Source organism: Salmo salar, chromosome 14 (genome assembly GCF_965601325.2).
Source record: "Salmo salar chromosome 14, fSalSal1, whole genome shotgun sequence".
In the NCBI taxonomy this organism is placed as follows: domain Eukaryota; kingdom Metazoa; phylum Chordata; class Actinopteri; order Salmoniformes; family Salmonidae; genus Salmo; species Salmo salar.
The window spans coordinates 31,297,726-31,323,559 of NC_138304.1; the positions used below are offsets into that span (position 1 = coordinate 31,297,726).

Sequence of the window (25,834 nt, forward strand, 5' to 3'; positions counted from 1 at the left end):
AACTTTACTATAGTAATTACTAGAGGGGTGTGGAGATACCAGAGATAGTGATTGGTCAACACACACACACACACACACACACACACACACACACACACGCACACGCACACGCACACCACACACACACACACACACACACACACACACACACACACACACACACACACACACACACAAAATAAGGTTAATGTCTGGCCACAATTTGTAAGTTTAAGATGGAGTGGTCGATAACATTGAGCATGTGATTGTCATAATGTTGACGGTATAATGGCTGCTCATACAGCAGCAATAAATGTTAATTTTTTATTTTGATTTCTCAGCACCCCTACATCACATGGCTTTGGATGGTATTGTAACACACTTCAGGTCAACTTCACTTGTTCCAGCATAGAACAATCTATTCACGTGTGTGGAGTTGCTGTCTTTGAGTTAATGTTGACACTATGTTCAGATATAGCCTATTGCTCATTTATTGTCTGCTCAAAGGATCAAAGGCCACTATACTATCTCTTTCTCAGACACTCTCTCCCTCTCTCACTCATGCACACACCTAGGTGTTCAAGTCTCCCGTACTGGAGCAGAGCTTAACCTCTGACTCAGACTGGGTGTGTACCTCCTCCATTTCTCTCTTCTCCTTTCCCTTTATTAGCCTGTTGCTCAGACACATGCATCTTCTGCACACTATGTCTAAATCGAATTGATTAAACTAATAAAACCATTACTTCCCATAGTATCGTATTTTGCTTTCTAATGATAAACTAATAAAACCATTACTTCCCATATTATCGTATTTTGCTTTCTAATGTTGCAAACAGAGAAGAATATTGTCCCAACAATTTCACAGTAGCCTTTAAGCCCTTAATATCAATTTCTGCAATTAGTTTGAAAAAGGAGAGACCATAAGAATTAAAAAATGTGTCACGCTCTTCGCAAGATTCTTGAGGTATGGAAGGTTAAGGTCCGTTGTTATAGTTACACGACCTTCCCGAACTCAATAATCGTGTGAAGTGCGTGACAAATTATTTCATTCTTTGCACAGCTCTCCGTCCTATTCCCGGCAGGAGAAAGTTAACTCCACCCAGAAATATAGTCCACTGACGAAAAGTAACAAGGGCGTTTTTTCGTTTGAGACACCGCTAGGTGTGGTCTCCGTCCAAAACAACACTCTTCCGTCTTCTCAGTAGTACAATATCGGCGCAACAGGAGACGTCGTCGACTGTGCGCGCAGGGACGAGCTCCATTGACGTTTAGGACTACATTTCTTTCAATACCATTTACCTTTTTTAACAGAATTTCAAATCATAAACGGGACTGGAAATTAGTATGTACGGCTCTCAAAGTAGACTTCCGACCATGATTCGGAGAAGTAATTCTCGACCAGACCTGACGAGCGGCAGTTTCACCATTCCCAGGAATGACGGCAGCCAGGTCTTCGTCGGTGGAAACGGCTATCAACAGGAATATGGAGATGGATACACCTATTCACAAACTTACTCCAAATCTTCCTTGGGAGGAGGTGGAGGAGGTGGAGGTGGAGGAGCCTACGGAGGGGTTGGTGGAGGGTCATACGGAGGGGATGGTGGAGGGGGAGGTGGAGTGGGCTATGGAGGGGGAGGTGGAGGGGGAGCAAGGTATGTAACGTGTACATTACATGCATAATTACAGTTAGCCTAAAAAAAGCACAGGGGCAATTCCATGGAAACAGAATTATGCTGACATTTGCTGATTTTTCACTTAAAATGTATACCAAACAAAAACCATTGAATTCAAAGAATAACTAACCATACAGTTATATGAATAAGGACTACTTTTAACAATGTTCACTGAACATTTTACAAAAATACATTTACAGAAAGAACTGTGCAGATACAAAGTTTGGTAACAGAATACAACTGAGGGACATTTTACCCTAATTCTCTTACCAAACTTTTTATCTGCACAGTTCTTCGTGTAAATGTGTTTTTGTAAAATGTTCAGTGGAAATTGTTAAAAGTAATCCTTGTGCATATAGTTGTATGGTTTGGTATACTTTGAACTCAGTCTCAGCATAATTCCGTTACCGTGGCAAAAATGTCATTGGACCAATGGGCCTACACGAGAGTTTTAGATTAGGTTTTATCTGTATTTTTGTCAGAATGTATAAATTCAAAAGTATACAAGATAAAAAAATTACTCACACCATCACCACACCTTTACTGACACCAATAGGGTTTGAAACTATAAAGCCAATTATCTCAGAATCATATTTTTGCAGATAGAACCTTATAGTGCCAAACTAGTGTAAATATCAACCTGGACTGTTTTAGATAAATGTTGAATGGACCATTCATTATACATATGTACAATGGAAATGAATGAAACTCTGTTTTGTCAAATATGATGATAAAGATGATAAACTACAGTCACACAATAGTGGTCAATTCCCTTATTCTATAGAGCTTCAATAGCCTGGGTTACATTCTCCAGAATACAATCACAGACATTACTCAACACATATTCTGGGTCAGAGCCGATAAGAGCTGAAACGGGTTGGAAATGTTCAACACACCACACACATACCTTAACTCGATCCTCACCCAGCTATTGCTCAAGAAGTGATGTCATCGAATGATGTCAACTACCTTGTTAATATTGTTCATATTAGTATAAAGCAGATTACGAAAGTTATTATAATGGATGATGTGTTTTGCAATATAACAAACTTTGATGGTGTGTTCCTTGTTTTGTCATGTTTAGTGTGCAGAGCATCCAAAAGAAAGCTTTCTTCCTGCAAGGCCAGTGTCAGGAGTACCTGCAGAGAGTACAGCAGATTCTCCAGGCAGTAAGTACTCTGCATAGGTCAAAGTATAGTTATGGATGAAATCAAACTTAAGCATGCATGACTGCACTTACACAGACACTGACACAAGACCATGTTTGGTTGTGGAAGAGCAGAATTTAAATAGTTTTAGCTTCAGCATAATGACGTATCTTTCACTTACAAATATGAAGCCATATTTTTTACATTGATGTCTGGGATGTTTCTATGTACACAGAAACAGGTTTATCGGTGTTGATGCAGCATTGGAAGCAGCTGTGGTCTTCAGCTGTACTGATAATATCTCACTCATCTAGAATTACTCAATAGAAAAGAGCTCGTTTTGCCTTGTTTGTCCATGAATGGGCCATTATTACAGGTCTGCTATCTTCATTTGATCACTCAGGCCCAACAAACATTTCAATTGATTATAATTAACATAATTAGTCACATTTCCTGTTGCTGCAGGGTTATTTTGCTGTTGTGAGAAACTGGTCAAATAAGGTAGTAGATCTTTAACAGCTTACTGGGCAGTCTTTTGGATAGTGTGGGTATGTTGACAGTACTGGGTTGTGTGTGTGTATTGTTGTACTGACCATATGATTGTCCTCCCCCAGCGTGGTCCAGCGGTGGAGGTGGACAAGCTGATGACTATGTCCTCTGAGACTATAGACCAACTGAATGAATGTGCCATAGAGCTGCAGCAAATGAGACAACCCAACGACAACATCATCAGGAGGCAAGGACAGCTGTCTGTGTGAGAGAGAGTTAGAGAGGAAGGGAAACAGTCCATCTGTGTTTGTGTACGTGTGAAAGAACGAGAGAGTGTGTGTTTGTGTGTATTTGATAAAGGTATTTGCATATTTGTTTGCTTTTACATTTGTGCTTAAAAACAGATGGGACAAATCTCTTATCTTTCATGCCTGACACTTCCTGTCTCTCCCTCCCTACAGCGTACAGCAGCTCCAGAGCATGCAGAGTGGGATCATCTCCTCCATCAGTGGGACAACCCAGAGACAGAACAGAGGAACCATTGGCTGGGAGGAGAGAGGAAGGACCTACGCTGATGCCATGTCCTGGATCAGCCAACAGAAGGTATTATAAAACCTGCATCATTTATTTAGCGATTTCCCCCTCAAGGGGATTGTATAGGGTGTTACAGATGGCTTCATTGCTCTGGAACTCACCGCCTAGACAATATACCATCCTCATCTCCAAGCTCTAAACCGGTATAGAGCAGTAGGTGTGTGTGTGTGTGTGTGTGTGTGTGTGTGTGTGTGTGTGTGTGTGTGTGTGTGTGTGTGTGTGTGTGTGTGTGTGTGTGTGTGTGTGTGTGTGTGTGTGTGTGTGTGTGTGTGTGTGTGTGTGTGTGTGAAGGGAGGTTGAAGGATGACCTGCTGAAACACAAAACCACCACAATACCAAAACATGGATGCTCAGAAAGAGAGGGAGACAGAGAGACGAGAGCGAGGAAGACAGGAACAGAGACTTAGCAAGAGAGACAGAAACATGGGAAAAGAAGGAGAGGAGTGTAACATCTGACACTCACCACTGACTCATGCCAATATGGGACATGACTGATCACTTACATGCATATGAAAACACACCCTGCACGCCTTGCTTCCAACTAATTCACTCCCACACACCACTCCCTGCCTCTCCCTCTCTCCCTATCCCTTCATCTCTCTCACACCTTCTCTATCATTATCTCACCTAAGATCTTCCTTTGTTACTCATCGCTCAGATTTTTTCACCTCCCTCTGTGTCTCTCTGGCTTTGTCACTGTATGTTGTATACAGAACTTTCTCTCCTTCTCTATCACGTTGAGTCAATAAAGGTATTGGCAAGAGTGAAACTTTTCCTGACTCTCTCTCTCTAACTCTCTCCTCATTCCCCATCTCTCTCTCCCTCTCTCCCTCCTTCCCTCTCCCTCCCTGCCTCTCTAGTGACCCTACTGTATATGAGTCGCTACATAGCCTCTCTCCCAACGCATATCTCCCTCCACCCTATCTCCCTCAGGCTGTCCACTACTTAGGGTGGCCAACCACCTCCACCCCAGCCACCCTCCCAGCCCCAGCCACTTTCTACTGAGCAGAACTCAACCCTTTTTCTTATCAAAGCTGAGTGGATTGGAGTGAACTCTACAGGGGGAATAGTTGGAATAGTTTCCTGCTGATGACAGACACACTGATCAGTTAACGGTTATTTACTGCCATCTAGAGAATAGACTTAGGAAGGACACATTTGTTCAGCCTTCCACACAAACAGATACTTGGTTTCGCTAGCACTTTATCACTGTCCGACAGCTGGTATGGAACTGGTGTTCACCAGAAAATACTATATAGAATTGCTAACTACATGACACCAAATTATACTTATTTTAATGAATCCTGAAGCAGAGCGGTTGTTATTCAGTAATACTAATGTAATTAAGCTATTATTGTGTATAATATTGAGTAAACACCGGCAGAACTTCATACATGTTGGTGCCATGATTTTACTTTGACTCAGTGTTGTTGAGAAAATGGAGTAAGCTGTATCGGCTGTATATCTGTCTGTCTGCAGCGTCTGATCGAGACGTCTCCGTGGGGTGATGACGCGGCCACCATCGAGCAGCAGATCCTCAGCCAGAACAAGTTCCACAGCTCTATACAGAGGAGCCATGAGGTGGATCACGCCAGGGATGAACTGGTGCGTACTATAGAGTTGACTATAACAAGTGCTCCTTGGTCAGATAATATAGTCGTGAAAAACCCCTGTTCCTACTAATCGTCTGTGTGTCTTAACTCAGGCCCAAAGGGATGACAAGGGTGGCCTCCATTCCCTGCAGCAAGAATGGGACAGTTTACAGGTATGAGTCCATATTAACAAACTATTTAACAAAATAAAGTTATTTGATCATTCCTTTCTTCATAGTTGTATTCACTAGCCTCATTGTGCTCATCTTTGTTCATCTTCTCCTCTGTCAGAAAATGTCATTTGCTCGTACGGGCCAGCTGAGAGAGCTGCAGAACATCATCGACGAGATCTCCAGGGCCATCATGTGGGTCAACGAGAGAGAGGAGGAGGAGCTGGTGTTCGACTGGGGAGACAAGAACATCGACGTGTACATCCCCAAGAAACAGGAGAGCTACTCCGTAAGGCCTTACAATACTGACATGATATGTATCTATTCAGTGCACTCACTACTGTAGTCTTGTGTTATCGCACTTCCAAAGTCTTGTTTTCACTCTGCTATTTACGAATGAACATGAAGTAGCAGAATATCAAGGTCTGGTAACCATGAGGAGATAAGCCTCCTAGGCTGCGACCCAAATGGCACCCTATACCCTATTTAGTGCACTACTTTTAGTGCACTGTATAGAGAATTGGGGCCATCTGGGACGCATTACTATACTGTAGTGGTCCTTTTGTAGGTTTACTCACAGACAGTCTATCTTTCTCTCCCAGAAACTGATGAGTGCCCTGGAGGAGAAAGAGAAGGAGCTGAACAAACTGAAGCAGAAAGTGGATGTTCTCCTGAAGAACAATCACCCAGCTTCAGACAAGATAGAGGTGAGAGTCACTGTACCCTTAGCTAGATTTTCAGAATTCCAGTAACTTTTGGAACATTTTGGGAAAGTTACTGGATTTGTATAACCGTATGCAGTGAAGTGGTAACATGAGTTTGTTCTACAATATTCATGAAGTTGCTGCTAACTAATAGTGTTGTTTGTTCCCCAGGCATATATGGACACTCTGCAAACCCAGTGGAGCTGGCTGCTCCAGATCACCAAGTGTATTCATGTCCACCTGAAGGAGAACGCTGCCTACAGCCAGGTGAATACACACGTAGACATACTTGCATAAACACATAAACACTAAAGTGTGCATAGACCACACACACACACACACACACACACACACACACACACACACACACACACACACACACACACACACACACAGTATCTGTATCCCATGTTCTATTAACCTTCCCTTTCTACTGCAGTTCTTCAAGGAGGCCAATGAGACCTACAGCAAGCTGCAAAAGGACCATGAGACTATCCGTAAGAAGTTTACCTGTGATAAAGGAACACCTCTGGAGAACCTCACTGAGCTCCTGAAGAACCTCGAGGTACCTAACACTGAATGACACCTGAGAATGTTTCCATATAGGATCTCTCCCACAACTATCATATTTTCAACAAGTATTTGATATGAGTAGTAAGCATTTTTGCAGATATCCCTCTTTGACCTCTTTGCTACTCATTATTGAGGATAACTCGTTCCCTCACCTGTTTGCATGGCATGATTTAGAAATGGAAATGTGAACAAGATAATGCAAATGTCATAGGGTATATAACAACTATATGGGATGGTTCAAGTTATTTAAAATAATGGTAACATATTCTTCAGGGATAAGTATAGGACACGTCCTGTTTCTGTGACCGTTATATGACCTGTGTGTTTGTGTCCCCATGCAGAGAGAGAAGGAGAAGGTCATGGAGAATAAGAGCCAGGTGAAGCACCTGGTGAATAAGTCCAAGAGCATCGTGAGGCTGAGACCACGTAACCCTGAAGAGAAGAGCAGCACAGCTGTTATAGTACAGGCCCTGTGTGACTTCAAACAGGACCAGGTCAGCACCCACACACACACCAGATACCACACACACACACACACACACACACACACACACACACACACACACGTACACACACATTTTAAAGTGTTAACCCATGAACTGACGTCGCTTATACAAATTCTTACAATACTACCACCCCTAACACACACATACAATATTTGCATAGAGAAGATCCGCAACAGTAGTGAGTTTACACCGTTTTGCATGTGTTCTGTGTGTCCTACAGAAAGGGATCTTAAAGGGGGACGAGGGCATCCTGAAGGACAACTCCCAGCGCAGTAAGTGGCACGTGACGGGTCCTGGAGGTCTGGACATGCTGATCCCATCTGTGTGCCTCCTCATCCCCCCGCCCAACCCCCTAAGCATCGGCCTGGCCAACAAGTAAGACCCCCTCGACAAACACACTGCTTGGCTCTATGACATTATTGCCATTTCAATGGACTAAATAACAGTGCCATAAAAATGACATTAGAGTAAATACTAATAATTTCATAAATGCTGGTGTCAGAATATATCAACTGACTTTACACTGTTATGACACAAGCAGATTAGTAACTGATCCTATGTTGTGTATTGCAGGAATGAACAGTACTATGAGGCTATCATGGGCATCTGGAATCAGCTCTACATCAACATCAAGAGCCTCATCTCCTGGCAGTACTGTGTCAAAGACATCAACCATATCAACTCCCTCACTCTCACCATGGTAAGGCCTTAAACAAGACTATGACTTACACTGCATACACTGCAGACAATCTGTCACACCAATCAATAGTGCTACTCTCACAATATGAACAAGGAACAAAGGCTTTAGGTGGCAATACACACAACCATTTGGAGATATTTAACGTTGTGTTTGTGTATTAGACATCTCAAGTGTTGGTCTTATTTAGACATTATTTAACTCTAACATCTCTATCTTTTTCATCCACAACAAGAAGTAAGTAGATGTTTAATGAGCCCTCTTAGCCCACAGTAGTTGTAAATCTCACTCTTCCTTCCTCTCCATCACCCTCTCCTAGCTGTCCCAGATGCGTCCTGAGGAGTACCGTAACATCATTAAGAGTCTGGAGACTCACTACCAGGAGTTCCTCCGCAACAGCCATGGCTCCGAGATGTTTGGAGAGGATGAGAAGAAGAAGATGGAGGGCCAGTATTCTGGAGCCCAGAGCCACTACGACACACTGGTCATAGGGCTGCCTACATACAGTGAGTCCAAGGGTGCCTAGCATACCCAGTGGAGCTTCTTAGATGGCTTAACGCCTTCCCTGTCTACACTACAAACTGCATCAGTTCAACTGAATTAGTCAGGAAGGTTAATGGAATGAATTGAATTGAATAATAACCAGTGGATACTGTGACCCAATTGCTACAGATGTTTGCCAAGAAATCAATTAGATTATGTTGGATGTCAGTTATAATATGAATATGTATTGCTACTCAATTCGATGCCAGTCCACTAAATTCAAATTGGTTCCATTTCATTTCACAGATCAATCCAAAGTGGTGGTGGTCCAGCCTGAGCTGCCCATCAAAGCTAACACTACCAAGATCACCAATACCTCGTGTACTGGGACCAGCATCTCCACCCAGGGCTCTAACATGAGCCTGAGCCTGCTCAGTGACCTCCAAGCCCTCAGACGCAGGCTGGAGCTGGCTGAATCAGGCCTCAGCCACCACCTCCATGTTTCCCTGGGGGAGAACAGTGTGCAGGAGTGCTCACAGCACCTCCTGAAGCTGGAGGTATGCAACTGCATCTACACCAGAGATACAATAGATGAAATGGGCCTGTGAAAAACACACATCTTTGCATTTCTTCCTCCTATCTTTGATGTAATATATGAGATAGCATGACTGGATAGGTGAAAGCAATGAAAGGGAAACTGTGTGGTCAATCCTATCCAATTGTGTTTTTGAATACTGGATTCATTTAAAGTGTTCAAAGATAGACACTGTGGCCATCGATTGGCTTTCTCACTGAATAATGTCAATCATCTTAAATGCAAACTATTCTACATGATGGACTAACCCTTGTTCCTGAATCTCAGGGCATTCACAATGACCTGGACGGTGTGCGTGATGAGTACCTGAGGCTGAGGGAGAGGGTGGTGAAGCAGCTAGAGGGGACGGCAGCAGACTCAGAGCAGGCCAAGTTCCTCAGGAAAGAGCTGGATCTCCTCAACCAGAAACTGGGAGATCTGCAAGGGCTGTCCTCTGCCTACCTCCAGAGGTACGGCTCTCACAGGAGCTCCTACCTTTATAGTCTTCTTCCTATGTTAAGAAGTAGTTGAGAAAACGAACTGTTTAGCAAATGTTTGTTGAGGGTATGTTTCACCTGTGTGAAATGGTTGTAGTTTGTTGTGGTGTTTGTTGTTTCACTGTTGAAAGGTCTTGTTTATTGAGGTGGTTTTGTAACGTGGTCTCTGTGTGTATGTGTTCCCTGGGTAGACTGTCGTATCTGCAGAACTTGCTCCAGAGCCTCCTCCAGGCTGAGGATGTCATCAAGGTCCACGAGGCCCGTCTGACTGAGAAGGAGACCACCTCCCTGGATCTCAACGAGTTGGAGCGCTACAGGGCTACACTCAAGGTCAGACACACCATCAATCACCACTGCTGTCAATTCATATCTGTCAATAAATTCTGATTGTGAGCTGTGTAATTTTGCCAAATAATATATGTATATACTGCTTTTGCAATTCAATATTCTTATTGTGCATTAGTGTTGTAGAACTGTGAGAGGGAGTATGTTTCAGCAAGATTCGTATCAGTGTCCAATAGTGTGTCTTGAGCATTGCCTGTTGTCTTTCCACTACAGCAAATGAAGTCTGACCTGGAACATAAGAGAGACCTTCTGAAGGCCATGGATAGTGATCTGGCCAATGCAGTCCACGTGAACAGTCAGATCTCAGCTTCCTTACACAAGTGTGATGTGGACCTGTCCAAGTACACTGAGCTGGTGACCCAGATGTCTGACCGCTGGAGACGCATCCAGACCCAGATCGACAGCAGGTGAGGACCCTTAGATCTCTAAACATCCACTTCTCACATACACTCTCACAAACTCTTCAATACCCATGCCATGATACATATTCAGTTCTGATGTCGCCTCTATGCCCATGTAGTGGATCCTTCTTGCTGGTATTCAGCAACTCTATTGACCATGGGACTAAATGTTACTCTTCTCCCTCCTTTTCTCCATTAAATCAAATCAAGCTTTATTTATACAGCACATTTCCGACATGGAATGCAATGCAATGTGCTTCACAGGAAAAAAGGAATAAAAAACTATGAAAATAAAATATTTTATATTTACTACACAACAAACTTAAGACGATAAAAACAAAAGAATAACAATAAAAACTGAACGACTAAAAAGTACCGCAAGGAAAATAAAATCTTAAAAGATGTGTTTTAAGATCTCTTTTAAATATGTCCATAGTTTCGGCCCTCCTCAGGTTTTCTGTCAGGCTATACCAGAAGCTGGGGGCATAATTACATCCTCTCTCATCAGAGTGTGGGACCTGGAGAAGCAGGAGAAACAGCTGAGACATTTCCAGCAGAGCAGCGGAGTGGTTAACCAGTGGATAGACAACGCTAGACAGCGCCAGGACACCCTGCAGAGTACCAAGTTTAGCAACATCCAGGCTGTCATGGAGCACCTCAACCAACAGAAGGTAGGCCACTGCACAGCCATCCCCAAAATATATATTGTTATTGTTGTTGTGCAATTCTGTACAGTACAGACACTGACTGGTTGTTTCAGGTATGATTAATAGATTCTAATGCACTCATGACAAGCCCAGTATGTTTGATGGACAGGTGCTGGACAGTGAGATCAAAGGGAAGAAGGAGAAGGTGGAGGATGTACAGAAGGATGCGGACACCTGTGCTGCCTCCATCAAGGTGAATGCCGTTCTTTCACAACCTGTCATTCTCTCGACGCCTTCAATGTAGTTGTCACTGAAAGTATCTTACCCGTTTGAATACCACATCAGCACCTAAAACCCTTCCATACTATAGCATGTACAATACAAATGCTAAGTGCCTGTGTTCACATGTGCTACTTCATTCCAGGACTATGAGCTGCAGCTGGCCTCCTACAGTGCAGGACTGGAGACCCTGTTGAACATCCCTATCAAGAGAACCATGCTCCAGTCCCCTGCCACTGTGGTCAGACAGGAGGTAATGGAGCAGCCTGTCCAACAGGGGGCAGTAGACCGTGTTAAAAATACATCAGGGCTGTATTCATAAAGCGTCTCAGAGTAGGATCAGTTTAGTTTTTTAGACCATAATGAATACGGTTATATGGACAGGGGGGCAGATCCTAGATGTTTTATCAATACAGGGACTGGTCTTTACCCAGCTAATGTGGTTAAATGGGATCATGACGCCTGAGGTACAGTGAGGGAAAGAAGTATTTGATCCCCTGCTGATTTTATACGTTTGCCCACTGACAAAGAAATGATCAGTCTATAATTTGAATGGTATATTTATTTGAACAGTGAGAGACAGAATAACAACAAAAAAATCCAGAAAAACGCATGTCAAAAATGTTATAAAATGATTTGCATTTTAATGAGGGAAATAAGTATTTGACCCCTCTGCAAAACATGACTTAGTACTTGGTGGCAAAACCCTTGTTGGCAATCACAGAGGCCAGACGTTTCTTGTAGTTGGCCACCAGGTTTGCACACATCTCAGGAGGGATTTTGTCCCACTCCACGTTTGACAACTCGAACCTTCAGCTCCCTCCACAGATTTTCTATGGGATTAAGGTCTGGAGACTGGCTAGGCCACTCCAGGACCTTAATGTGCTTCTTCTTGAGCCACTCGTTTGTTGCCTTGGCTGTCTGTTTTGGGTCATTGTCATGCTGGAATACCCATCCACGACCCATTTTCAATGCCCTGGCTGAGGGAAGGAGGTTCTCACCCAAGATTTGACGGTACATGGCCCCGTCCATCATCCCTTTGATGCGGTGAAGTTGTCCTGTCCCCTTAGCAGAAAAACACCCCCCAAAGCATAGTGTTTCCACCTCCATGTTTGATGGTGGGGGTGGTGTTCTTGGGGTCATAGGCAGCATTCCTCCTCCTCCAAACACGGCGAGTTGAGTTGATGCCAAAGAGCTCCATTTTGGTCTCATCTGACCACAACACTTTCACCCAGCTGTCCTCTGAATCATTCAGATGTTCATTGGCAAACTTCAGACGGGCATGTATATGTGCTTTCTTAAGCAGGGGGACCTTGCGGGCGCTTCACGGCGTAGTGTGTTACCAATTGTTTTCTTGGTGACTATGGTCCCAGCTGCCTTGAGATCATTGACAAGATCCTCCCGTGTAGTTCTGGCCTGATTCCTCACCGTTCTCATGATCATTGCAACTCCACGAGGTGAGATCTTGCATGGAGCCCCAGGCCGAGGGATATTGACAGTTCTTTTGTGTTTCTTCCATTTGCGAATAATCGCACCAACTGTTGTCAGCTTCTCACCAAGCTGCTTGGCGATGGTCTTGTAGCCCATTCTAGCCTTGTGTAGGTCTACAATCTTGTCCCTGACATCCTTGGAGAGCTCTTTGGTCTTGGCCATGGTGGAGAGTTTGGAATCTGATTGATTGATTGCTTGTGTGGACAGGTGTCTTTTTATACAGGTAACAAGCTGAGATCAGGAGCACTCCCTTTACGGGTGTGCTCCTAATCTCAGCTCGTTACCTGTATAAAAGACACTTGGGAGCCAGAAATATTTCTGATTGAGAGGGGGTAAAATACTTATTTCCCTCATTAAAATGCAAATCAATTTATACAATTTTTTACATGTGTTTTTCTGGATTTTTTTGTTGTTATTCTGTCTGTCACTGTTAAAATAAACATACCATTAAATTATAGACTGATCATTTCTTTGTCAGTGGGCAAACGTACAAAATCAGCAGGGGATCAAATACCTTTTTCCCTCACTGTAGCATAAGGCCAGTCATTACCATTATGTTAATCCAAATGTGATAATCCTTGTTTTTTGGATTGATTTTCTATTTGGCACTATTAAAACATCCTAAATGTTGGCAAATAAGGTTTACAATTAACTCTGTTGTAGTGGCTGTTTTTTATGGCTGCTTGTTTATTGATAAACTTTAACTCCACTAGGGTGCTGACCTCCAGTCTCGCTACATTGAGCTCCTGACCCGCTCCAGTGACTATTACAAGTTCCTGGGGGAGATGCTCAAGAACATGGAGGAACTGAAGGTAAGGGCATGAAGGCACAATCATAAAAAATAATGGGTTTGCGATATGTAGCATATGCGTTCCCTCCTAATAAGACTGTAGATTATCAATTTCTAGTGATATGACTTTCCCTGGTTACGATTGGGTTAGGGTAATCTGATCCTAGATCTGTTTTTATGGTCAACTACCATCTCATTGCGACACTCCTATTTTCCCTCCTCAGATTAGGAACACCAAGATTGAGATGCTGGAGGAGGAGCTTCGTCGTCTAAAGGAGGACATCGGGGACCACAGCCAGAAGAACCGTTCCTTAGAGGACGCCCTGTCCCGATACAAGCTGGAGCTCTCACAGTCTAAAGAACAACTCATCTCCATGGAGGAGGTGAAGAGGACCACAGCTGTGCAGGTCAGCGTAGCCAGGGAGAGCCTGGACAACACCAGCAGCCAGCTCACTGAGCTCAATGACAAGTTGACCCGTCTCACCTACCAGCTGGACGAGGAGAAGAGGAAGAAGAGGCTGGCCGAGGAGCGCTATACAAGCCAGCAGGAAGAGTACGAGGCGGCCGTGCGTCGGCGCCAGAAGGAGCTGGACGAGCTCAACTGGTCCAAGATCGACTTGGAGAAGGCAGTGAAGGACAAGGAGCGCGAGCTGGAGAGGCTGAGGATGCAGCTGGAAGAGGAGGCCACGAGGAGGCGTGGGGCTGAGCAGGAAATCTCTAAGGTAAGAACCCAGTGCAACCAGGAGATGAGTAACCTTAAGCAAACCTATGAGTCGGAGATCCACGTCACCAAGACCACCATCCTCAAGGCTTCTCAGCAGAAACAGGAAGACACGGCCGAGCTCAAACTGCAGTGTGAGGGACTAGAATCGGATAAAAGGGATCTTGAAGAGGAGTTGAGGAGGTTGAGACTGTCTGTGACTCAGACTGAGGCGATGAGGAGGAAGGCAGAAGATGATGCCCATCAGCAGAGGTCTACAGGGACAGAGGAGTCGAGGAGGAGGAGAGAGCTGGAGATACAGCTCCAGACTGTGGTCACTCAGAGAGGAGAGGAGGAGCTGAGGCAGAAGGAGGCGCTGGCCGAGGCCACCAGGAGCAGCCAGGAGAAGAGCAAGCAGATCAGACTTCTGACACACAACCTGGAGGAGGAGGGCAAGAAGAGAAGTGCCCTGGAGATTGAGGTCACCAAGCTCAGGCAGTCCTACACTGAGCTGCAGACCAGTAATGCCACCTCTCGGGATGTCATCAACAAGCTCAAGATCTCAGAGCAAGAGATCCACCTGGTCCGAGTGGATCTGGAAAAGCAGACCAACGAGAGGACCAAGGCTGAGACAACTGCCACCAGGCTGCAGAGCCGCATCAGGGACCTGCAGGCTATGGTGGACGGTCTGGAAGCGGAGATGGAGAAGCAGAAGAGAACCACCCAGGATGAGTTCACCCGCAGGAAGAGGTTTGAGTCTGAGCTGGAGAAGATGACCCAGAGCTGCAGAGAACACACCACCACCCTCAACACCCTCAGGGCCAAGCAGGAAGAGGTGTCCACCTCAGGGAGGAAGTACGAACAGGAGCTCAGGGCTCTCCAGGAGGCTCTGGACAAGAGCCTGCGGGAGCACAAGGCCACCACGGAGCACCTGGCTCAGGCATCTGCAGAATTAAAGGCTCTCCAACAACAGCTCTTCCAAGAGCAGGGGAAGGTCCGTGAAGTCAATCTCCGCAACGAGAGCCTCTACAAAACCATAGAGGAGAAGAGCCGGCTGCTCAATGATGCCACCACAGAGATCGAGAAACTTCAGAGCCTTACTCAGAATCTGACCAAGGAGAGGCTGAGGCTGGAGGAGGAACTGAGAGGAGTGAAGCAGGAGAAAGAGCAACTAAAACTTAACAGAGATAGTGTGGATGGAGAGAGCCAAGCCCAGATCTCATCCCTGCATGTCCAGCTCCAGAGCAGCAGCAAGATGACACTGGAACTCCAAGCCCTCATCAAGGACCTGACCAAGGAGAGGGAAAAGCTAAAGTCGGATTTGGACAAAGTCCAAAAGCAATCCATAGAGGTATTTTGATTGATCTGAGGGGCCAATTCCAAATAATTCAAACAAATCTGCGTGAATGAATGAGTGGCACTGGAAGTTCAAATAATTTACAATGGTGTCCAAAAGTATTGGATCCCTTAATAAAGATGAATAAAAAAAATAGAAGAAAAAAAATCATACAAATACTGAGCTATAGTGTATGGTCCAAAAAATAGATACACTACCTTTCAAAAGTTTGGGGTCACCTAGAAATTTCCTTGTTTTCAATGAAAAAATATATGAAATGATTTTCAAAATTAATAGGAAATATAGTCAAGATGTTGACAAGGTAAAAAATAATTATTTTTTATTGAAATAGTGTTCTTCAAACTTTGCTTTCGTCAAATAATTTGCAGCAATTACAGCCTTGCAGACCTTTGGCATTCTAGTTGTCAATTTGTTGAGGTGATCTGAAGAGATTTCACCCCATGCTTCCTGAAGCACCTCCTATCAGGAATCAAGGTAAGACCCAGGTGCAAACATGTCAAATTGACAATGGTTTAATAGTCCAACAGGGGCAGGCAATAGACGGGTCAAGGCAGGCAGGTGTCAGTAAACCAGAGGTGGGGCAACAGTACCGGACGGCAGGCAGGTTCAGGGTAGGCAGAGTTCAACAATCCAGAGGTGGGGCAAAGTTACAGGTCGGTAGTCAGAGTCAGGCAGAGTGGTCAGGCAGGCGGGCTCAGTGTCAGGACAGGCAAGGGTCAAAACCAGGAGGGCGAGAAAAAGGAGAGGCTGGGAAAAGCAGGAGCTGGCAACGGACAAACAGTGAACACAGGTATAAATACACAGGGGATAATGGGGAAGATGGGTGACACCTGGAGGGGGGTGGAGACAATCACAAGAACAGGTCAGGGTGTGACAGTACACCCCCCTCTAGGGGCAACACCTGGCATCCTACCTGGGCGCATACCTGGTTGATCAGGGTGTCAGTGTTGAAAATCCACAATGAGGCCTGGGTTCAGGATGTCCCTGGTGGGGGACCAGCACCTCTCCTCCGGGCCATAACCATCCCAGTCAACCAGGTACTGAAACTCCCTGCCCAGAGGTTAAACCTTCAGGGCTGTGAGACATAGGTTTGACTCTGGACACATGAAAGGTGGGATGTATACGAAGGGTACGGGGAAACAGAAGACGAACAGCAGAGGGGCTAATAATCTTGGAAATGGGAAATGGGCAGATAAACCGAGGGGAGAGTTTGCGGGATTCCACCCGGAGGGGCAGATCCCGGGTGGATAGCCATACAATCTGCCAGAGACCATACCGGCGACCCGGGGTCCGATGGCGATCCGCTTGTCATCGATACCTGAAGGTGGTCTTGAGGACGGCTGATGTGGCAGAGCAGGGAAGGGTGTTGCGGGCGTACTCGACCCACACCAGCTGCTGGCTCCAGGAGGTGGGGTTGGCGGAGACCAGGCAGCGCAGACTAGTTTCAAGATCCTGGTTGGCTCGCTCCGACTGGCCATTGGACTGGGGGTGGAACCCAGAGGACAGGCTGGCCGATGACCCAATGAGGGCGCAGAACACCTTCAGAACCGGGACGAGAACTGAGGCCCCCGGTTGGAGACCGTGTCCATGGGCAGTCCATGGATCCGGAAGACGTGCTGCACCATGAGCTGGGCCATCTCCTTGGCCAAAGGTAGTTTGGGGAGAGGAATGAAGTAAGCGTTCTTGAAAAACCGGTCAACCACAGTCAGGATTGCAGTGTTGCCCTCAGATGGGGGGAGACCCGTGACGAAATCCAGGGATATGTGGGACCAGGGTCGGTGAGGGACAGGCAGTGGCTTCAGAAGACCAGCCGGAGCTTGCCCGAGCAGTCTTATTCTGAGCACAGACCGTGCAGGCAGAGACAAACACGCCGACATCTGGATGGGAGCCCGGGTGGCAGGCAAACCTGGAGCAATGGGCCCACTGCAGGACCGCAGTGTCGACAGCATCAGGCACAAACATCTGATTATCAGAGCCCCCCCCCCCCCCCCCCCACCGCTTCGCCTCCCGGTCCTGTTTCCCTATACCCCAGTTGAGTGCCGTCACCAGGCACGAGGTGGAAAGGATGGTCTCGGCCTCCGAGGTGGTACCCGTGGGGCTATAGCGGCGTGACAGTGCATCCGGCTTGACATTCTTGGATCCCGGCTGGTACGAGAAGGAGAAGTTGAACTGTGTGAACAGCAGGGCCCATCTGGCTTGCCTGGAGTTGAGGCGCTTGGCGGTGGGTGCGGAGATAAAATGTATTTTGTTTAACAAGAAGTAATAAAAAAATTCTCTAAAGATAGGGGTAAAAATTATTGGATCACATGTTTTCAATAATCCAGCCTCCTACCCTTGCGAGGATAGCCCCATTGAGCCTTGGAGAACACATTGGGATGGATCTTAGACCATTCCTCCATACAGAACACTTCCAGATCCTTGATATACTTGTTGATTTTGTGGTCAAAGAACAATTTGTTTATGGATTTTGATGTGTGCTTGGGGTTATTGTCTTGCTGGAAGATTCACTTGTGGTCTAGTTTCAGCCTCCTTGAAGAGGCAACCAGGTTTTTTGCTAAAATGCCGTTGACCTTAACAAGTGCTATTTCCATGTTATCTGACCAAAGCACCACCTGGAGTTTGCTAAACGCCATTTGCACTTGGATTTGAACCGGCGCTATGGTCATATGACACGAATAGAGATATTTGGCCATGTTATACCAGCGGTGCGTTTGGCCTTTGAAAGAACAATGCATATGCTGAAAATATCTCATCCCTAATGTAAAGAAATGGTTAATTGAACACAAAATCTAAATTTTGCAGTGGACATCTGTATGGAGGAATGGTCTAAGATCCCTCCCAATGTGTTCTTCAATCTCATAAAATATTTTAGAAAACATCTGTGTTGTTATCCTCACAAGGGGAGGGTGCTGGAGTATTGGAAACGGGAATCATTTTTTAATTTTTTACTTGTAACTAAAAATCTCTCTCTCTCATAAATATAGCATTTCCCCCCCAAAATATTGTGTACACTATGGCTCAGTATTGGTATTATTTGTTTTATAGTCTTTTTTGCTCATCTTTATCAAGGGATCGACTAATTTTGGTCCCCACTGACTGATGATTCAATGTTTTCTTTGATTCTGATTCTGATCCACTAAGGTTTTGGGTAACACTTTATTTTAAGGGTGCGTAATAAACCATTTATAAGGCATTTGTAAACCATGTATAAGACATTTACATACACTATGCTCACAATTTATTAATCATTATTCCCATAGTAAGCTAGACATTCACACATTTATATACACAAGACTTGCACAAAACATTAGGAACACCTGCTCTTTCCATGACAGAGATTGACCGGGTGAATTCAGGTGAAAGCTATGATCCCTAATTGGTGTCACTTGTTAAATCCACTTCAATCAGTGTAGCTCAAGGGGAGGAGACAGGTTAATGAAGGATATTTAAGCCTTGAGACAAATGAGACATGGATTGTATATGCGTGCCATTGAGTGTCCTTGAACGGGGTATGGTACTAGGTGCCAGGCGTATCGGTTTGAGTGTGTCAAGTACTGCAACGCTGCAGGGTTTTTCACTCTCAACAGTTTCCCGTGTGCATCAAGAATGTTCCACCGCCCAAAGGACATCTAGCCAACTTGACACAACTGTGGGAAGCATTGGAGTCAACATGGGCCAGCATCCCTGTGGAACGCTTTCGACACCTTGTAGTCCATGCCCCGACTAATTGAGGCTGTTTTTAGAGCAAAAGGGGGTGCAACTCAATATTAGGAATGTGTTGTACACTCAGTATATTTCCTTAGATATCCTGTGTTGTGTGCTTATTCTTTTACCAGGGACTGCTGGATTGACTACCAATGGCATGCCCATCCTTTTTTTTTGAAATTACACTGGTCACTCAAAACATATATAAAGTATTTATAAAGCAGAAATAGTGCTCACTTTAAATTAGGTGCTGCAAAAATACTTTACCAATGTTTTGTAAATGGTTTAAAAATGTGGAAGTAATGATTAATAAATGGTGAACACACACATTATATAAATGCCTTGGTTTATTACAGATTCTTAAAATATAGTGTTACCATGTTTGGTAATTTCTCCAAATTTTGATTGAGAAAATGGGTTTTCTTTTGTTCACTTAAATAACAATTGTATTGTCATTAACAATTAGTTAATATTACTCAACTATTCATTATGAATAAGTCCTAAATCAACTCGCTAAATTATATAATAATTTCATCAATAATTTAATAGTTTTCTCAGAGGACCAATGTTCACCACCTGACTGCTTCCATGGTTTACACTGCACTCACTCACCGATATCTACAGTATATCACATCAATACGTTCTCTGGTTGCTGGAAATGTGAATTATCTGGGTCCCTGCTTAAATGTTTTTTTTCATCAATATTTTTACCAGAAGTTGAGAGGGCAAACCGCATGACCACAGTGTTACCTACTTTTCAAAATTACTTATATGAAAGGAATGTGGAACAAATGATTTATACAGTCTTTATCCATACAGGTTTTTTTAACATGGGAGTGTGTTGACCAATATGTCTTGTTCTCTCTTTCCCATCCAGACCTCCATGATTGTGCAGAAGTCTCAGACCCACTACACTGAAATCCTGTCTGATAGGGACTCCCTTCTGATCAAGTTGAAGCAGCTGGAACAGGACAAGGCCCAACAGGGTCACTATAAAGAGGAACTGAATCGCATCAAGGTCTCCCTGGAGACTGAGCTGCGCAACAAACAGCGTCTCCAGGAAGAACGAGACAAGATGCAAAAGGACTTCACCTACTGGAAGAGCCAGTACGAACTGAAGGAGAGCCAGATGAGGCAGAGCGACTCGGACAAGGACAAGATGGAGAGGGAGAGACTCTCCCTGAAGAGCGAGTTGGAGCGTATGATAGTGGAGCTGAGGACCGTGGAGGAGAGGTATAAGGGCAGGCTGCAGAGCTCAGAGAGGGAGGTGTCAGACCTGGCCCTGAAGAGAGACGCCCTGGAGAGGGAGTTGAGGAGGCGTCAGCAGAGACCTGACTCCATGAGCATCCAGACCCAGACAGACGAGAAGGTGGTCACCGTGGACCCGTCTAAACTGGTGTTCGATGGGGTTCGCCGTAAGGTCACCGCCCACCAGTTGTGTGACTGTGGCATTATCAGCAAGGCCACCCTGGAGCAGCTGCTGAAGGGAAAGAGGACCGTGGAGGATGTGGCCGTCGACATCCAGCTTAGCCTCAAGGGAACAGGCATCATTGCAGGCATGGTCAGAGGCCCCCAGGGCAGGATGTCCATCACTGAAGCCAAGACCAAGAACCTTCTGAGCAAAGAGAGTGCCCTAATGCTACTAGAGGCCCAAGCTGCCACTGGCCACATCATGGACCCCAAGTTTAACGAGAAGATGTCTGTTGATGCTGCCTCCTCCAGAGGAGTGGTGGACACAGATGATAGAGACGCCCTCATGACAGCTGAAGCAGCCAGTGCAGGCTTCAAAGATCCATACACCGGCAAGCTGCTGTCCATTGGACAGGCTCTGAAGCTGAAACGTCTGGACAAGGAGACAGCCCTCCGGTTGCTACAGGCCCAGGAGTCTGTTGGAGGAATCCTGGACCCAGTTCTGAGTGTGTTCCTGCCCAAAGACCTTGCCCTTGACCGCAATCTAATTGATGAAGACCTCTACAGGGCTCTGAACAAGAAACCAGCCTGCTATCTGGACCCAGTCACTGAGAAGAAGATCAGCTACAGTGACCTAATGTTGAAGTGTAGGATTGAGCCCGCCTCTGGCATGCTGCTCCTCTCAGCCCCGGAAAAGCCCATGACCGTGCAGGGCCTCAGGGGAGAGGTGTCCGTCACAGAGCTGATCGACTCAAACTTGCTGACTGAGACAGATGTACAGAAGCTGAACCAGGGCAAGCTCAGCAGCAAGGACATCGAGGACAAGCTCAAGAACTACCTCCATGGTTCTAACTGCATCGCAGGGATCTATGATGAAGCCAACAACAGGACAATGACCATCTACCAGGCCATGAAGGATGGTCTGCTCAGACAAGGAACGACCCTGGAGCTTCTGGAAGCCCAGGCTGCCTCCGGCTTCATGATCGACCCTGTCAACAATGTCTGCCTGACTGTGGATGAGGCCTGGAAGAGAGGCCTTGTGGGCAAAGAGTTCAAGGACAAGCTAATGTCTGCAGAGAGGGCCGTCACTGGATACAAAGACCCACACACTGGCAAGACCATCTCCCTCTTCCAAGCCATCGAGAAGGATCTGATTGAGAAGGGCCATGGGATCAGGCTGCTTGAGGCTCAGATAGCCAGCGGTGGCATCATCGACCCAAAGGAGAGCCACCGTATTGATGTAGACATCGCCTACAAGAGGGGCTACTTCGACGAGGAGATGAATGAGATCCTGACCTATGAAGGAGATGACACCAAGGGCTTCTTTGACCCCAACACCCAAGAGAACCTGACCTACCTGCAGCTGAAGGAGAGGTGCATCACAGACCCCAAGACTGGCCTGGTCCTCCTACCGCTGAGAGACAAGACCAAGCCCCAGCAGATGGTTCAGCAGAGCAGCCAGAATACCATCCTCCGTAAGAGGAGGGTAGTGATCGTGGACCCTGACACTGGAATAGAGATGACCGTGAGGGAAGCCTACCATAAGGAGCTCATTGACTATGACACCTTCCTAAGTCTTTCAGAGCAGGAGTGTGAATGGGAGGAGATCACCATCACAGCTTCTGATGGTTCAGCCCGTCTGGTGGTGGTGGACAGGAAGACAGGCACCCAGTATGACATCCAGGACTCCCTGGACCGTGGCATCATTGACCAGACCTCTCTGGAGCAGTACCGATCAGGAACCCTGACTCTCCCTCAGTTCGCTGACCTCATCACCAGCAATAGCAACCTCAGCGAGTTGACAATGACCGCCAGAAACATGGAGGACGTGGCCACCTGCAGCAGCCCCCCCCAGGCCCGCCCCTCTTCCCCCACCGTCCGCAAGCGCTTCAATAACATCTCCATCATCTTCTCCCCGCCAGAGGAGTTGGACGAAGGGAGCCCTGTTGCGGCCATCTTTGACACTGAGACTATGGAAAAGATCACCATTCCGGAGGCTCTACGGAGAGGCTTAGTGGACGCCATTACAGCTCAGAGGTTGCTGGAGGCCCAGGCGTGTACTGGAGGCATCATCAACCCCACCAATGGTCAGAGGCTCAACCTGCAAGATGCTGTGCACCAAAGCATCATTGACAATGACATGGCCACCAAGCTGAAGCCAGCCCAGAAGGCCTTCATGGGCTTCGAGGACATGAAGACCAAGAGGAAGATGTCTGCGGCCGAGGCCATGAAGGAGAAATGGCTGCCTTATGAGGCCGGACAGAGATTCCTGGAGTTCCAATACCTGACAGGAGGTCTGCTGGAGCCCGGTACGGGCCAGAAGACCTCTATCGAGGAGGCCATCCGACGAGGCTGGCTGGACGGTCGTGGAGCCCAGAAGCTCCAGGACACGCGGAGCTACACCAAAAACCTGACCTGCCCCAAAACCAAGCTGAAGATCTCCTACAAGGAGGCCATGGACAGCTGCATGGTGGAGGAAGGCAAAGGCATGAAGATGCTCCAGGCCTCCTCCATATCCTCCAAGGGTATTAGTAGCCCCTACAACGTGTCCAACCCAGGCTCCCGTTCAGGCTCCAGGTCTAGCTCTCGTACAGGGTCTAGGAGCGGCTCTCGCAGAGGCAGTGTGGATTACTCCTCCAGTTTCGGCTCCTTCACAACTTCTTCCTCCACCACCTTTAGCGCCAACTGACACTTCTATGATTAAAACACACTTACAGAGAAAAGAGGGTGTGGAGTAGATTGGAGTAGACTGTGTCTATTTGATGTGGCACATTTGTTATGGTTATGGAAGATGGAAAGTGGGATAGGTGGGGTTAGCATTTGTGATTTGGTATATTTTTCATTCATTGTGTTTAGTTGGTGTTTTGTGCTGTCAACGAAATCTGGTTGGGGGCATAAAGGCTGGGTATATTGAGAAATATGTTAGAATGTTTTGTTAGGATTCATTCTGGATCTATGTCAATGTTTAGATTAGTTTAAACTTGGGTGAAAAGGAATTTAGTGTTGAAATATATAACATTTGACCAACAAAAAAAACCTGCTTTTAAATTGTACTTAGCTTTGTTTTTATGTAGACACATGGTTGTTGTTTAATTTGAATGGGAGGGAATCAATTACTGTTTCAAAGATCCTTCGCTCAGCATCTGCAACAGGGGTAGGCAACTAGATTAAGCCACGGGACCATTTTTGTTGGAGCGAATGGCCTTGCCTTGGAAAATAATAAGAATCATTTGTACACTGCAAATTGACCACAACTATGCCTAAAAAGAGATTATATTTGAAAATAACATTGATACACAATCACTTTTTAAAAACATTATTTGTGGGAATACTTGTGAAAATATTTCCTAAATTAAACACATTTTTAGCTGAATGGCTGGTGATTTTAGTCTTTTTCACCAAAAACTAACCCCCCCACTACTTGACAATGGCATATACTTTACAACACAATGTGCTGAATTGTAAAACAAGTAATAAAGCATTATGAATTAAATGTTGTATTCCAAAGGATTGAAAAATAAAAGATTATAATTCCCAACAGTCATTTGTAAGTGTCCTGTAGAGTTATTCATAGGTCCATCATTAGTCTGTAGAGATTTAGGAAGCATAATAATAGGGAGAATATGCCCTCATACTATGACGCTAATGCAATGCTGCTTTTCAACTGTAACACCAGTGTTCCACTAGTGTATACACCCTTATGTTATACTAGGGTAATTGTGTTTCCATAGGTAGGGCTGACAGTGAAGACTTGTGAAGAACAGAATCAGCAACCTTTGCATAATCAAAACAGTTGCTTTGTGAGAAGGTGTTAACCGTCAAAGGTGTAAATCCATGTACACTGTTAGCCATTGTTATGTAAATGCTGCCTGAAAAGCCCCAGCAGGCTTTGCCTTGGCCCCAAGTCAGAGCAGGTCCACCGAGGCCAAGGCCCTGTGAGTCCCAGGAGCCAACACAGGTAAATCCTCAGTGGAAATGCACCAATAGTGGGTTCACCCATAGATGGTGCTAACGGCTAATCAGTGACAGTTTGCCCAGGGAGTTGGCTTGCGCTCTCACAAACTCAATGGGGTTATTGAAGACCAAGTCCCATACCACTCATACACTGTTCTAAATATTTTCTGCTGTGGAATTTTAACACACAGTCTTAACTGACAACTGCAAATAAGCCATATAATGAAAATGTATACAATCCTTTCATAAGATGATATACTAACAGGAGGACAACAACCCAGAAATGTCAGTGTGTGTGTAGGCTGGTGATATGAGGACTGTTTTTTAGAACAATGGCAGGCGTCCTGGGGGTTGGTATAGCTGTTGTTACCGATAGTTACTGTAGGCCTATGTACTTCAGTTTTGTCTATTGTCTTATTTGTATTTAATGTGGTCCCAGTGATTTGTATTGCTGTAACCCACTTCCATTCTTCATGTCTCGTCTTGACTTGCTTCATTCTAGATAATATGCCAAATATTAATAGAAAAATAAACAGTTCAGATGGATAAACATCACAAAGATAATATGGGTGTATTTTAGACTGATCTATAGATGAAAATTCTCTCACGTCACCCCGCTCCTCCGCTCTCTCCACTGGCTTCCAGTTGAAGCTCGCATCCGCTACAAGACCATGGTGATTGCCTACGGAGCTGTGAAGGGAACGGCACCTCCATACCTTCAGGCTCTGATCAGGCCCTACACCCAAACAAGGGCACTGCGTTCATCCACCACTGGCCTGCTGGCCCCCCTACCTCTGAGGAAGCACAGTTCCCGCTCAGCCCAGTCAAAACTGTTCGCTGCTCTGGCACCCCAATGGTGGAACAAGCTCCCTCACGACGCCAGGACAGCGGAGTCAATCACCACCTTCCGGAGACACCTGAAACCCCACCTCTTTAAGGAATACCTAGGATAGGATAAAGTAATCCTTCTAACCCCCCCCCCCCCCTTAAAAGATTTAGATGCACTATTGTAAAGTGGTTGTTCCACTGGATATCATAAGGTGAATGCACCATTTTGTAAGTCGCTCTGGATAAGA

General features: G+C 45.6%; 1 protein-coding gene across 2 annotated transcripts; it reads left to right on the forward strand.

Annotated features, from left to right (window-relative positions):
• The first annotated feature begins 1,120 nt into the window (after positions 1 to 1,120).
• dspa (desmoplakin a) lies at positions 1,121 to 24,348 on the forward strand. Of its 2 annotated transcripts, none has more exons than XM_014140215.2 (24): positions 1,121 to 1,631; positions 2,737 to 2,821; positions 3,415 to 3,536; positions 3,751 to 3,892; positions 5,363 to 5,488; positions 5,589 to 5,648; positions 5,767 to 5,934; positions 6,248 to 6,352; positions 6,521 to 6,616; positions 6,789 to 6,914; positions 7,264 to 7,416; positions 7,649 to 7,803; positions 8,002 to 8,128; positions 8,445 to 8,631; positions 8,915 to 9,165; positions 9,471 to 9,652; positions 9,871 to 10,009; positions 10,238 to 10,431; positions 10,934 to 11,096; positions 11,242 to 11,325; positions 11,497 to 11,604; positions 13,556 to 13,654; positions 13,857 to 15,683; positions 20,272 to 24,348. In XM_014140215.2, the coding sequence occupies exons 1-24, from the start codon at positions 1,324 to 1,326 to the stop codon at positions 23,491 to 23,493; spliced, it is 8,229 nt and encodes a 2,742-aa protein (XP_013995690.2). In that variant the 5' UTR covers positions 1,121 to 1,323; the 3' UTR covers positions 23,494 to 24,348. The 2 variants fall into 2 exon arrangements, with proteins under 2 accessions (XP_013995690.2, XP_013995691.1); XM_014140216.2 differs by having other exon boundaries at positions 1,123 to 1,631; positions 13,857 to 14,354.
• The last annotated feature ends 1,486 nt before the right edge of the window (positions 24,349 to 25,834 follow it).

Excerpts from the sequence above, each read along its gene's own strand:
- dspa (XM_014140215.2), top strand. The coding sequence starts at position 1,324 with ATGTACGGCTCTCAAAGTAGACTTCCGACCATGATTCGGAGAAGTAAT. Across the intron at positions 6,353-6,520 it reads CAGCTTCAGACAAGATAGAG|GCATATATGGACACTCTGCA; the intron begins GTGAGAGTCACT and ends TTTGTTCCCCAG. Across the intron at positions 7,804-8,001 it reads AGCATCGGCCTGGCCAACAA|GAATGAACAGTACTATGAGG; the intron begins GTAAGACCCCCT and ends TGTGTATTGCAG.